This window comes from Lithobates pipiens, unplaced genomic scaffold, assembly GCF_037356315.1.
Source record: "Lithobates pipiens isolate NorthernLeopardFrog02 unplaced genomic scaffold, aLitPip1_a1.2 Scaffold_13, whole genome shotgun sequence".
NCBI lineage: Eukaryota > Metazoa > Chordata > Amphibia > Anura > Ranidae > Lithobates > Lithobates pipiens.
The window spans coordinates 68,916,056-68,930,615 of NW_027507718.1; the positions used below are offsets into that span (position 1 = coordinate 68,916,056).

The 14,560-nt window shown below is 40.7% G+C and overlaps 1 protein-coding gene across 7 annotated transcripts; it reads left to right on the forward strand.

The window, feature by feature from the left end:
• Positions 1-630: 630 nt before the first annotated feature.
• Positions 631-13,615, forward strand: KLF4 (KLF transcription factor 4). 7 transcript variants are annotated; one of them, XM_077475169.1, is made up of 5 exons: positions 669-967; positions 3,888-4,005; positions 5,149-6,055; positions 6,149-6,310; positions 12,480-13,615. In XM_077475169.1, exons 2-5 carry the CDS (start codon positions 3,910-3,912, stop codon positions 12,653-12,655), a joined length of 1,341 nt encoding a protein of 446 aa, XP_077331295.1. In that variant the 5' UTR covers positions 669-967; positions 3,888-3,909; the 3' UTR covers positions 12,656-13,615. The 7 variants fall into 7 exon arrangements, with proteins under 7 accessions (XP_077331292.1, XP_077331291.1, XP_077331290.1 ...); XM_077475166.1 differs by having other exon boundaries at positions 631-967; positions 3,852-4,005; positions 5,149-6,310; XM_077475165.1 differs by having other exon boundaries at positions 632-967; positions 3,892-4,005; positions 5,149-6,310.
• Positions 13,616-14,560: the final 945 nt, after the last annotated feature.

The following is a 14,560-nucleotide window of genomic DNA, read 5'->3' on the forward strand; positions in this document are numbered from 1 at the left end:
AAACTCTGGGGTGTGAATGGGGCCTGAGTTCTGTAGTAAAGCTGGTGCCAGTCTTCCTGACATTCATAGTGGTCCCCACACACACAAGGCTCCGCTCACACAGAAGAGCAGAGCACGCTTCCCAGCTGGTGTACGCGCGCTCAGGTCCCCTCCCGGCCGCGCGCACTTCTCACCTAGCAACCAATTCTGTTTATCTCCCTAAACACCGAGCGACGTCACAAGGGCTAACAGCCGCGCCCACCCGCTCATTCTCCACTGACTGACGCCGGGGCCGCCACTGCCGTCACATTTCGAGGAGCGTTTGCCAGCCAGCTGCTGCTCTGACGTCACGCCCCCAAACCGCGCCCTCCAAGGATCCTCCCACGTGCACACCAGAGCTTCGCAGCTGGACACCGTGGCTGCGCTTCACTTTTTTTTTTTCTTTGCACATGTACAATACACAGACTATATAGAACAATAACATTTGTCCCGCAGGAGCTTTTTCTTTTCCGTATTGGCTATGCGCTGGTTCCTATGGTAACTCAACTGTGGCGGTCAGCTGCGCCTCCTCTTGGGGGCTCCTAGGAACTTGTGAAGCGGGGCTGGGTTCAGGTGTGTTGTGCTGGAGGGGAGGCAGGGCCTGACCTGTCACGTGAGCTCAAGCCCCGCCTCCGTGCTTTTAAGGCTTGTCAAGGCGCCCGCTCGCAGTCATACATAACACGAGGCAAGGGCTGAGGTGGAGTAGCCGAGAGTGGGGAGGAGGCGGCTCTGATGGCAGCTGCGGCAGGCTCAGGGAATCCCCGCGGCTGGCTTCGTGTCCCCGGGGCTGGAGAGAGCTGTATGCTGTACAATACTGTGCATAGCACCTCTCACTATACACTCTAATAAACTTCTCCGGACTCACACTGTCCGCTCTGTGGATTACACTACTGCCGAATGACGACCGTTCTGGAGTCACCGATTCAAGGGGCTGCGCTACGTTATTGAGGTATGTCTGCTGTCAGGAGAGCCAACTATAGGGGGTCCAATCACAGCACCTACTATACAGATTATACCAGATCTGATCACTGGTCTATAGGATGCACCTAGTGTATAGAGTATACCAGATCTGATCACTAGTCTATAGGATGCACCTAGTGTGTATATATAGAGTATACCAGATCTGATCACTAGTCTATAGGATGCACCTAGTGTGTATATATAGAGTATACCAGATCTGATCACTAGTCTATAGGATGCACCTAGTGTGTATATATAGAGTATACCAGATCTGATCACTAGTCTATAGGATGCACCTAGTGTGTATATATAGAGTATACCAGATCTGATCACTAGTCTATAGGATGCACCTAGTGTGTATATATAGAGTATACCAGATCTGATCACTAGTCTATAGGATGCACCTAGTGTGTATATATAGAGTATACCAGATCTGATCACTAGTCTATAGGATGCACCTAGTGTGTATATATAGAGTATACCAGATCTGATCACTAGTCTATAGGATGCACCTAGTGTGTATATATAGAGTATACCAGATCTGATCACTAGTCTATAGGATGCACCTAGTATATAGAGTATACCAGATCTGATCACTAGTCTATAGGATGCACCTAGTATATAGAGTATACCAGATCTGATCACTAGTCTATAGGATGCACCTAGTATTTAGAGTATACCAGATCTGATCACTAGTCTATAGGATGCACCTAGTATTTAGAGTATACCAGATCTGATCACTAGTCTATAGGATGCACCTAGTATTTAGAGTATACCAGATCTGATCACTAGTCTATAGGATGCACCTAGTATTTAGAGTATACCAGATCTGATCACTAGTCTATAGGATGCACCTAGTATTTAGAGTATACCAGATCTGATCACTAGTCTATAGGATGCACCTAGTATTTAGAGTATACCAGATCTGATCACTTGTCTATAGGATGCACCTAGTATATAGAGTATACCAGATCTGATCACTGCTTCTCTATAGAATGCACCTAGTGTGTGTGTACACACACACACACACACACACACACACACACACACACACACACACACACACACAACATTCATGTAGGTGTCCTATAGACAAGCAGCAATCAGACATGGTGTACTCTGTATACAAGGTGCTGTATTTGGATCTCCTGTAGATGTATTCTCAGATCTGATCACTACTTGTCTATAGGATGCATCTACAGGGGAACCAAATACAGCACCTTGTATACAGAGTATACCATGTCTGATTGCTGCTTGTCTATAGGACACCTACATGAATGTCCTCCTACTGTGTGTGTATGTATATATGTGTATGTGTGTGTGTGTGTGTGTGTGTGTATATATATATATATATATATAATTTTTTTTTTTTTTTTTTTTTTCTCTCAATCATTCTGTGTTTATATGTATAATACAATGTCTGGTCTCTACTTGTTCATAGGATGAACCTGCAGGGAGGTCATCCTACAGCACCCTGTGTGTAGAGTCTATCCTATATAATCACCACTTGTCCACAGGCTGCACCTACAGGGGCAACCCCACCACAGCACCCTGTATGTAGAGTTTACCAGATCTGATCATCACTTATAGGCTGCACATACAAGGAGATCCTCCTACAGCACCATATAGGTTATACAATGATCACCACTTGTCCATAAGCTGCACCTACAGGGAGGTCCTCCTACAGCTATAGATACACTGTATTTAAAAATTAATATATATACACACACACACTTTTTTTTTTCTCAATATAGTGTCTGATCAATATTTGTCCATAGGCTGCATCTACAGGGAGATTCCTTCAGAGGTAGCAGGAGGTTCCTTAAGCTGTGGCTGGTTGACCTTCCATCTGATGGAGCCTGCATAGTTCAAGGTCCAAAGACACTTGCCAGAGTCAGCGGTATGACTGCAAGAGTGTCATTGCCCCAACCCCCCCCCCCCCCCCCAAATCAAAATCCCTATAAGGGGGACAGTCTTCCTACTTACCACCAATGTAAGAGGCATTTTTGCAATGGCCGCAGATCTAATCATACCAGGGGATTGCTTAGATTTGAAAATTATTTCAAGGGTGCCTCTGGGGTAAAAAAGTTAAAGGCTTGTATAGTGTACTATTCACTGCTTGTCCATAGGCTGCACCTACAGCGGAGGTCCTGACAAAACCTCATCTAGTGTTGGAGTGAGTGGTGAAGGGTTACTTCCCCTGTTGGGTTTTTACTGCTATCTGGGGCTTCAGTTGTCTCCACACTGTCCTGGTGACAACACAATCCCCTGACAGGAAGCGAAGGCACATCAAATCAAGCTGAGTTGATCTACCAGTGCAGAAAATTGTTGATCATTTTGAGTCAGTCGGCAGCATTGAGATGCTTGGTCTGAATCTGATCAAATTCTGTCTGAGATTGCATGGCGGACACAGATGCAATATATAATGTACAATCAAATCTTCCAACTATTGACTGAATTCCACATCCCCATGTGTGGCATATTTTGCTTTTCTCTGCATTAACTGTGGGTATAGCATAAAGGAGGTTTTCTATTAAAAAAAATGTTTTGTTCTTTGAATTAGATGGCCCTTTTTAAACCTGGCTCACTATGCAACAATGTCACTCAATTGGGTTGTGGACAGTCATTTGATAAGCTCTGGAAATATCAGTCAGAAGATCAATCCTTTATAAAAGGGTGTTTGGCCACCATAAAGAAGCCTAGGATAGTAGTAAACTGGCAGGGGTTCTGATGCTTAACTTGGCTGTACTTGCACTTCAAGCACACAAGAGGTCACATAAAGCCTTCTATAGATCTCTAATATAAAAAGTCATTTTATCAGGATGTTGTGTGCACAATGGCTACTGATAACTTTACTCTGTCAATGTATGCAGCATGATCTGACCGACCCTATGTATATATCTGCCTAGACAGCCGCCCAGTGAGCGTGACATGGCTCTCAGCGGGACCTTGCTGCCTTCCATCTCCACCTTCACAGCGGGGACCCCAGGCAAGGACAAGGTTTTGAGACAGGCAAGTGTTGGCAACGTGAGTATCCTGGAGAGGATATCCAGATCATTGCTTGTAAACGTTCTTCAGATTACCCACATTTCAATAAACACCGGCTAGAGATGACACTTGTGTTTGTAAACTCTTCTTCTTGCACAGTCTCTGTGGAAGCTGATGTATTACTTGTATCATTATTGGCTTTCTTAACGGTTTGACTTTTTCTATCACATCTGGTTGTGTTTGAGGGGTTCCCTGATCTTCAATCCTGTTTAGATATCAGCGACAGTGAAGCCTGCTAGTAGATCTGTTTGTAGTATGTCATGGGATTTGTTTCTTGCAAGATGCTTATCTTTATCAAACTGGAGTTTTTTATTTTATTCTAATGTGTTGGCTGTACGGATTGCGTTTCCTTTTTTAGTTTAGCACAAATTCTCTGTTCCAAGAAAATTGTGTTTTTCATTCCAAGTTTCTAAAGTATTTGAGTTCTGTTCTTTTTGCAGTCATTTCCTCTATGGCTTTTACAGAGAACTTGTAAATTATTTCTTTAGCTATAGCATTTATTTTCCTTATGGCAAGAAGAGTTTTGTCCTAGCTTCTGCACTGGACAGCAATTGTTGCTTGTCTACAGAAGTTTGGTTATTCCTTGCGGCTTGTTCTTACTCATCTCCTGCTGATAGCCCTCAGCTGCTACATAGACTCTGTTGCGTATTATCTTAGAAACCAGTACATATACTGCTACTACTGGAGGGAAATGTGAGATGCAAATTTTCAACGGCTAACAATTTGACATGTGTTTTTTAGTTGCTGGAAAGCGCAGGTACTTACTGTCTGTAGCCTGCATTTAGTTGCATCAATTAAAATGCATGTGGAAATGTTTTTTCTTTTTGGATCACACTATATAGGTTTAGTGGGGGCAGTGTTTGGAAGAGTAAGTCTAGGTGTTTTAATTTCTCAGTGAAAATGTTGAACAGATATCTAGTTTGTGTAATAACTTTAGTCTGGTCAGATCTGTGACCAATTTAGAAATACAGCAGCAAAGAATAGGGCCATTAACCCCACCTGGGCTTTAGCTTTCATTGCCCTTTTGTCCAGTTTTTGTTAAATCTGCCCCATAATGCATTATGTGTCATTTGGTGATTTATTTTAACGGGTTTTTTTTTTTGTTTTATATTTTTAATTTAGAGGTGGAGAGAAGAGCTGTCCCTCATGAAAAGACATCCTGCCCTTAACCAGTCACGCCCCTACGATGACTTAGAAGGGGAGACGGCACCGTTTGGTTCTCGTAGGGAACAAGAAGAATTCAATGAGCTGTTGGACTTTGATTTTATACTCTCCAATTCCCTTATTCATCAGGAGTCTCTGGTGGCTACTTCCTCCTCCTCATCTTCTGCTACTGCTTCTTCACCACCACCAGCTGCACCTCTCCAAGACGGCATGTCTGCCCTTTCGTCATCTGCCAATTGTAACTTTACCTACCAGCTACGGTGCCCCCAGGACACAGCTGGAGGCGGTTCACTTATGTACACTCCTAGAGACACAACTGTGCCAACGCTCACTTTTAACCTGGCGGATATAAATGATGTTTCTCCTTCTGGTGGATTTGTGGCTGAGCTTATGAGACCAGATTTGGATCCCGTTTATATGCAACAGCCACAAACGAGTCTTCAAGGTAAATTTGTGTTGAAAGCTGCTGTGGACATGGGTGATTATGGCCAGTCTCTCAGTGTTAGAAAAAATGGATCTGGTATGGACGGTCCTATGGTTTACACCAGCCATCAGCTGCCCCACATATGTCAAAAGATCAAGCAGGAGCCAACTGCATCTTGTTCTGTGTCATGCCAAATGGATGGACAAGTACAGCAGTCACAAGGGCAGCATGACTTCCAAGTAGGGAGGGTACTGCCAAGTAGGACTAACCAACCTTTGACCCCAGAGGAGCTAATGGTTAGAGATTGCCATGCCTCCCCACAGACATTAAGCCACCCATCACTGTCAATACCTCCAGGCTACCGCACTTCTGCCAGCTTTTCTCACTTCACACCAGACCAGCAGCAACTACAGCTGCCTCCAACTCCGCTTCAGTATCAAGGTCAGTCTTATCTAAATATTTATGAAGATCCTTCTCTAAACTTTCAACTATTGAAACAAGAAGTGATGCTGACTCCACCCTCTTCACCTTTAGAGCTCCTAACATCAGGATGTATGTCAGAAGAAGTTAAGCCTAAGAGAGGTCGTAAATCCTGGCCCAGGAAAAGGACAGCTACTCACACTTGTGAGTATGCAGGCTGTGGAAAGACCTATACCAAGAGCTCACATTTAAAGGCCCACCTGCGAACGCACACAGGTATGTGGTTTGACCAATCCTGACTCCAAATTGTTGACCTTGAAGAATACTGTTGCTGGTTGTAATCAGTAACACTAGTATTACAAAACATCAGTGTGCTTTGCATAAACATCTGTGCCCACACAGCTCTGTTTCCTCCAGAAGACTATTTATAAATTTGGGTTTTGTGGTTTACTCTTGGCAAAACTTGAACTTGAGGCATATTACAGAGGAAAACAGAAAATGAGCCCATGAAATAAGAATAAAATACAATTTTTACAGATAAAACTTTCCTAAAGCTTCCTTGTTATCTAGTTGGTATATTCCTGTTGGTAAATTTGACACCTGGGTAAAAATAATAAAGTAAAACATAGAATTTCTGTTGCATACTAAATGCATAATCAAATTTTGTTTCTTAAATGCAGGTGTAATGAGCCTAATGAAACAGCACTAATTATAAAAAAAAGAGGTTGGGTTATCCAGACTATCTGATTAATTGGTAACTGTGAATACCGAAACCCATCATTTTTCCACATTTTTCTCAGTTGAATATGTAATCAGAAAAGTGTTAAAAAAAATATGTATCTATATCATTTTTTTTTTTTTCCAGCCAATGTGCTTAAGTCTCCAATTCAGAATAGGTTTTCAAGCACGACTGTGTATTGTACAAATTCTTTATGCATGTTCCTTTAGTGGCAATGCAGTTCTGCTAAAATGGTATAAAATTACCAGTTTGTTAAACATACAAACACATGCACCCACACACCAAGCCCCTGATAACGATTATGCTCATTTTAGGAGTTATATACAAATACCATTTTTAAAATGTTCTGCTTTTTAGTTTGTATATTAAGGGAATTGTTTAGAAGCTTGTATAACTTCCCAGGAAAACATGGTAAATCCCCATTCCTTTTTTTAATCCATTTGGTGCACTTCTTGTTTATGGAGACCATCCTAATTTAGTTATATCCTCTTACCAGCAATAATGCAGCATCTTGCTTGCCTCCTTGTATTGCCCTTTTCATTGCCATGAGATTTATTTCAATTTTTCACACAAGATTCACACTTTTCCTATTCAATCCAATTGGGAAAATGTTTGCATCTTGTGCGAAAACATTTCTAGATCACAAAGTCCACAAAGTGAAACCTAAATAAGCAGTTTTATGTTTCTGCATAATGGTCCATTAAGATCTACAGAGCATTTGAACTTTATTTTCCTATATAGTTCAATTGGAAACCTTATTTATATGTTGGTTACACAAATAAACAAATATATCGAACGACGAATCAAAATTTAGATTCATGAAGCTTTAACGACCTGTTTTCCACCTCCGATTAGTGGAATGAACTGAACAAGTGTGCAAATTCAGGTTGTTTTTCACCCAAGACCGACTTGTTCTATTTATTTTTTTTACCTTGTGCCAAAAATTGTCAATACAGGCAGTTGCATATTTGTCGCTGGCTTTCAAGTGGAAAAATTCATTTCATAAGGCTTTGAGGTGTGGTTAATATCCTATGCTGCCTGGCCAAGTCTACAGCAAGTTTACCACAAAGCAGATTCATTTTTTGAATAGCAGAAACTATTTGTAGCAAACAATAAAGGTAACATGACTTTGATCTTCTGAGACACTGCTTCAGAAGCCCTATGGGCCAAGTGCATGATGCTTGTGAAAATTCTAGATGGCAGGTAATTTTGGATGTCAAGAAAATACTTTGTTCCTATAAACAAAACTGACAGTTTGTAAATCCAAATCTGTCTCTTCCCTACTTTTCATTTGGATTCTAAATGCATTTTTTTTTTTATTTTTTGGAACTTGTGTGCTAAAATCAATGGCATATTTTTATTTTTTGCCACACTGAGGCTGGATACACATTTTGTTGATTTTTCTTTAGATTTACTGTCAAATATGTAGTGTAAGGGCCTTCCTGATTGCATACCATTTGAAAGTGTTTAGGTCTGACCTTATATATGGTTTTGGTAAATCTCTAAAGGAAAATTGTCCAAGAATATTGTGTAATGTGTAGCGATCTTAAGATGGAACGAGTCAGATTTTAGTTTGAGTAAAGCCCCATACACGCTATCAAATTTTCTGCTGACTTTTTTTTTTATTATTTTTTTGCTCCTTCAGATTTACCAAAACCATATAATTTGAAGTCAAACCTTAGGAGCTTCAATTTGTATGCAATCAGGCAGGCCCTTGCACTACATGGTTTTGGTAAATCTGAAGGGGAAAATCTGATAGTGTGTATGGAGCTTCAGACATCCACCCCCCGATGTAGCACTGCAGCAGTAGACATTGGGGTTGATTTTACTGAAACCGGAGAGTGCAAAATCTGGTGAAGCTCTTCATAGAAACCAATCAGCTTACAGTTTTTTTTTTTTTTTTTTGTCAAAGCGTAATTGAACAAACTGACTTTAGAAGCAGATTGGCTGCCGTGCACAACTGCCAGATTTTGCACACTCCAGTTTTCATAAATTAGCACCATTCTCTTTTCCATATCTACAGTATAGTGATATCTTCAAAATGGACTGCAGATGCAGGCGGTAGAAAATATACTGTCCTAAATCCATTACTAAAGAAAAGGCGGTCTGATATCTACTACTATGGCACCAGATTTTTAAGCAAGTTGTTTCATAAATATCCCTCACTATATTGATAAGTAATGATGCATGCTAGTATGTATGTAGGGAGTGTTGCCAATGTATAAGCTTGCTTTCTGTCTGAGTAGTGGTTACTGTGGCAAACCTCACGTACAGCTGAAGTAGACATTTATGAATTGGTTTATCTGCCAAATTCTAGTCTAAAGACCATGTCGGCTGTCCCAGCAAAGCTTTTCTGCTCTGCAATTAAAACACTGTAAATAAATGGTCACTGTTAACAGTTGGACTCACAGTATCTCCTAGACGAGCATCATTTGCTTTGGACGCAACGGTTGAGTAAAACTAGGAGTTGTTGACCACTGTGGATGCCAAAGCATGTTATGCACCCCATTAGCAACTGTGCAAAACTGTAATAGTGTGTGTGACGTAAATTAAAAAAATCATAATTTTAATCGCCCCCAGAAATTCTGAACATTTAGCTATTTATAATAGAAAAGTTTATATGACTGCCATTAAAAAGCAAGTTGCCGTAGTCTTCTATTTTTAGAGGAATGGAATGGGTAAATTGCTGCGTTTTTTTAATTTATTTTTTATTCCCTGTCTACCTTTTTGTGATGGTGGCTTTCAGTTTTACAGGTTTTATATTCTTGTAGCTCAAACTGGGTTTTTTTTTTTTTGTCTTGTCAAGTCTACAAAAATGGTCTCTTCAGGTAATCTTCAAATTGATCAGCTTTGATTTACTATTGCAGTACTAACTGGTATGTCATCTGTACATTTTTATTTTTTTTATTTTAAAGGAAGATGCAAATTAATTTAACTCCAAGTTTATAATGCAAGTTCTTTTATATGTACTTTGGAAATGTAACACATTTCTTGGTCACTGTAGTAGCATTTAAGTGTGACTGGGGTCCCCCTCCAGCTTGTTCCTTAAGCCTGTCTGCCACTGGTGTTGGCCTGCCTAGTCATTAAGACTGAGGCATTTTTCTAGGTGCTTCAATGTTTATGTACCATCTTAACTGTTGGCACTGCATAGCACTATAAATACAGGTGCTGAACGAAGTATATTTGATGCCCATTCTCAAATTCCAGTTACTGATTTGATACTGCAGGGCACATGTGACTCTCTTCATTGAAATCTTAGTTTATAAAATAGATTTTGCATCATGAAGTTTCATGAAGAGTTTCCATGAGTTTTTAAATGCTTTTTTTTTTTTTTTTTTTTTTTTTTTAAATGCTCTAATACATATTTAATTCAGACAGGGAGGCCTTTATTACAGTTGCATTTTCTTTAGCCATAAATTTTTTTTTTTTATCCAGATATAACAAATTGCAGGATCAAAACAAAAACAGATATTTTAATATTATCAGTACATATTAATCTCCTTATTTATAACCTAGCCCAACCCTGACCTTAAATTTGACATTCTGTAGTTTGTATTGTGCATGAAATAGTCTTAAAGAAAACCAGAAACACCTTAAGGGCTACCTTGCTGACTAATGCCTCGTTTCCTCTGAGCGGATCGGTACAGTATGCTATTTTGAGTGTTTCCATTATAAAAGCGGCCCATACAACCAAACCATACCACACCATTCAGGGTCCTGCTTCAAATGTGGGGCCATAGAAAATGGGATGGTTAGGGTTGAGCTACGATATATTCCACTGATTGGTGGACAGACATTTTCCTGTCCACCAATCAGTGTAATGCCATGCTAGACTTTTTTTCTCAACCCTGTATGGCCTCTGGTGGTCCGACTTGCAGTGGAAATGCCCACCTGAATAGGCTGGACCATTCTAACCCTTCCAAACTGTACTGAACCGATCCGCACAGTGAAAATGAGGCATTGGTGTCCATACACCTAAACTTTCAGTTTACCAAGAACTTACCTGATGGTATATAGAAAAGAGCCATAAGCCACACATGAAGCAGACCCATGTGCATGAAGCGAAATTAATGGCATTCTTAGCCCAGGCTCCAACCAGGCCATGCCCCAATACGTTTTGCTCCACCACTTGGAGCTTAATCATGATTAAGCCCCAAGGGGTGGAGCAAAAACACGTTGGTGTGGTCTGGCTGAGGCTGCCATTCATTTCACTTTATGCACCTGGGTCTGCTTCATGATGTATGGCTTATGGATCGTTGCCTTTGAAATTGCTGCAGCTTGGCGTTAGAATGAGCTCCCTGTCTCTGCCTGCACTCACAGCGGTCTATTTGGACTTTACTGCTCTTTTTGCTTTGGTATACCCTTATACTACAGTTAATGGTATAATCTAAATGAGATTGGATTGTAACTTGTATGGTCAGCTTTAGTGATGGAACGCTCCCAACACGCCGGTGTTTTTCAAACTAGTAAAAATAGATGGCACATTAAGGTGCCAGCAAAAAAAAAAAAAAAATGTAAGGTCGGAAAGTTTTGCTTTAAAAACGTTATTTTATATTTAGCACAAATTGCAACAGCTTTCCCACTATTCATCAATACCCTTTCGTCTGTTGTCTTTTAAAGAGGAAGTAAACCCTTTCAAACCACTTTGACCTACAGGTAAGCCTAGATTAAGGCTTACCTGTAGGTCCAAGCAATATCTCCTAAACCTATATGGTTTAGGAGATATTTGCCCGAAAATGGGCACCGCTGTCTACGGCGCATGCGCCGTAGACAGCGGCGCGCAGGCGCACTAAATGCGGCAAGTCCAAGAATGGATTTGCCTAATTTGTCAACTCCCGTGCGCATGCCCGGGAGTGACGTCATCGCGGCTTCGCCGCTGTCATTCGTCGGAGCTGCGAGACGCCACCAGCAAGATGGATGCGGCGGACTACAGGGGACAGCGGAGACTTCGCTGGCTCCTGTGTCAGGTAAGTGACACATAATGAGCTACTATGCGATGCATAGTAGTCCATTATGCTTTACCTTTGCAGGGAAAAAAAGAGGAAGTAAACCCATCAGGGTTTACTTCCTCTTTAAATGGTCTGTATAAACTTATACGTGAACACACTATATGGTAGAACCTTTCATAAATCAAGTGCTGGTTTTAAACAGGTTTACTGTAGTGTGACTAGAGAATGTTGGTTATGTGCTTTGGGTTACAGCAGATTTCTGGTTTAGTAATTGTAAATCAGACACGCCATGTTGAATACTTAAAGCTGATAATAGCTCTCTATACATTTTTAAGTCTTTTTAGGTATAGTATTCATAAGTGTTCATTTCCAATGACTGTTTCAAAGCATGGTGCGTTAGTTTGTATTGTAAATGTTAAAATGAAGATAAACTGGTTTTCACATGTCTGGCTCATGACAGGTGAGCCGCACCATAGTCTATGCTACATGTATTTTCATAAAATATATGCAACTCTTTATTATTGTATTGTTTTGTTGTGGGCTGAGACAAGAATGTGGCTAATTTCTTACGTCTGAAATAAGCCCATGTCCATATTAATTGGGTTTCAACCTGCATTTGAAGAATGACAGATGGAATTTTAATGGTTTCTATGAATAACAGATACGAATTCTTTTGTTTTTAAGTAGTTTAGCTCCTTGTCTGTAATTTGGGGTGTCGTCATGCCACTAATTTTGCTATTTTTTTTTTTTTGTGTAGGTGAAAAGCCATACCATTGTGACTGGGAAGGGTGCGGGTGGAAATTTGCACGCTCTGATGAACTGACGCGCCACTACCGAAAACATACTGGCCATCGACCGTTCCAGTGCCAAAGGTGTGATCGTGCCTTCTCCAGGTCAGACCACCTTGCCTTGCATATGAAAAGGCACTTCTGAGTGGTAAAAGTGATTACAGGCCTCAAAGAGTCAGTATTTACAGCATACATTACAAGGGGATGGGAGAGAAACTGAACGCAAGCACTACAAATTTTGTGATGAATCAAAACTCTGAAACCTCAGTCTATTCTCCATAGCATAATGGAGAGCCTATTTAACAGAGCCTCTAGAAACATGGGGTTTTGACTGGATCTTCAGGCATTCCATTTTTTGGATAAAACTGGACTTAATCCTGGAACTCTTAAGGACTGGAAAACTGGTGATTGCACTATTCAGAAGTGTTCAGTCTTGTCCCACCTGCTGCTGTTGTTGTTAATCATAATGCTCCCTCCGATGGGTTAAGGGCTTTATGGTATGTTTCAGGGAGCAAATGGCCAGAAAAGGACCATGAATAATTTTTTTCCTCCTTGTTGTGTGATGCAATTGTGTAACATTTGAGGAAATATTATTTCATTGGATGCTTAACTTGGTGTGCATGTTCACACAGGTAGTATATAATGCTGGTTGAAGGAATAAATACAATTAGCTAATGGTGCTTACAGGCTGATACTTCTAATGGTACCAAAATTGAAGCCAAAGCTTTCAAACTGCTGCATATTTGACAAGGAAATCTATTTGTCTTCCGATTTTTTTATTTTTTTTTAATTTTTAAGTCTGACCAAAGTCAGGTGTGTAAACCTGATTTATTTTGTTAATATATTTGTATATGCAGACAGTACGTGATGCACTGTGGTTTCTGTGTGCAATAAATTTGTACAATGGTCTTTTTCCCGCAAATGCCTTATCCAGAACAAAAGTTTGTTTTCTATATAGGACTTTACATAATAAAATATGTAATATAAACGTATGCCAACTTCTATTTTGTATATTTGTAAACCATGAAGTAAAATGAACTTTTTTGGAATTTGTATTTTTGCTTATTCAATAAGTTTTAAATAAAGTTATTTTATTTGGAGGATAGTCTCGTGTCTTGGCCTCCATCTTGCTTAAAATGAGCAGCTTAGTGTAACTGGATCTCCCAGGTAGTGTAAATGCAATGTCAAATAGCTTGTATCTGATTTGGGTCCAAGCAGCGGTTTGCTTAGTCATAAAGTACTTCTCCTGTGGATCTCCTGTGCAGTTCGTTTTGCACTCCTGTCACCCGTTTTCAGCAGAGAGGAGGCTGAAGTCCGCTCAGGCTTGGTCATCACCATGACTCGAGTCGGGATCTTCCTACATGCCTGGACCAGCACCCAGCTCAGCCTCTCAGCGAGCCTCTGAGTTGGCCACTCCCACCCCCTCTACAGCCCAGGGCTTCTGTGAGAGGGGGCAGAACAGAGCTGCTGAATGACAGTCAACAGCTCTCCTCACTGAGCTGTGAGAACCAAGTGATTGGCAGTGTTCAATCGTTTGTCTCTATGTTAGAGGCTCTGGGGGACAGATGTGTGAATCTAACAAAAAATAAATCTTTTAAGCATTTCTAAATGGTGTGTGTGTGATTTGTATGATTTTTATGATTCAAGGTCTGAGGAAATTTTGAGCAGTCCTTTTGTTTAATTCTCTAGTCAGGTCTTCACGTTTTCTAAGCCAAGGGCAAGGTTATTGCCCTTCAGACTTTAGGGGAGCTGGACTAGGGCCAATGGGAAAAGTTATTTATTTTTTATTTTGGGGGTTGGCTTGGTGCCAGTGGGAGAAATGATATTCCTATTGTCAGTTGGTGAAATAGTGCCCCAAGGGCCAGAAATAAACAACCAAAGGGCTGAATCTGGCCCCTGGCCACAGTTTGGGGAGAGTGGATCATTAACTATTTGCAAACAAGCCTTCAAAGTGTGAATTTTGTCTAAATGCTGGACACATTCTGAGAGCAGTACTAAAGTTTTACTGTGGTGTAAAAATACAAAATGAAACCAAAGCATGCAGAGCTTC

Coding starts and splice junctions, on each gene's coding strand:
- KLF4 (XM_077475166.1), top strand. CDS start 3,910: ATGGCTCTCAGCGGGACCTTGCTGCCTTCCATCTCCACCTTCACAGCG. Junction 4,006..5,148: donor GACAGGCAAGTGTTGGCAAC/GTGAGTATCCTG, acceptor TTTTTAATTTAG/AGGTGGAGAGAAGAGCTGTC. Junction 6,311..12,479: donor CCACCTGCGAACGCACACAG/GTATGTGGTTTG, acceptor TTTTTTGTGTAG/GTGAAAAGCCATACCATTGT.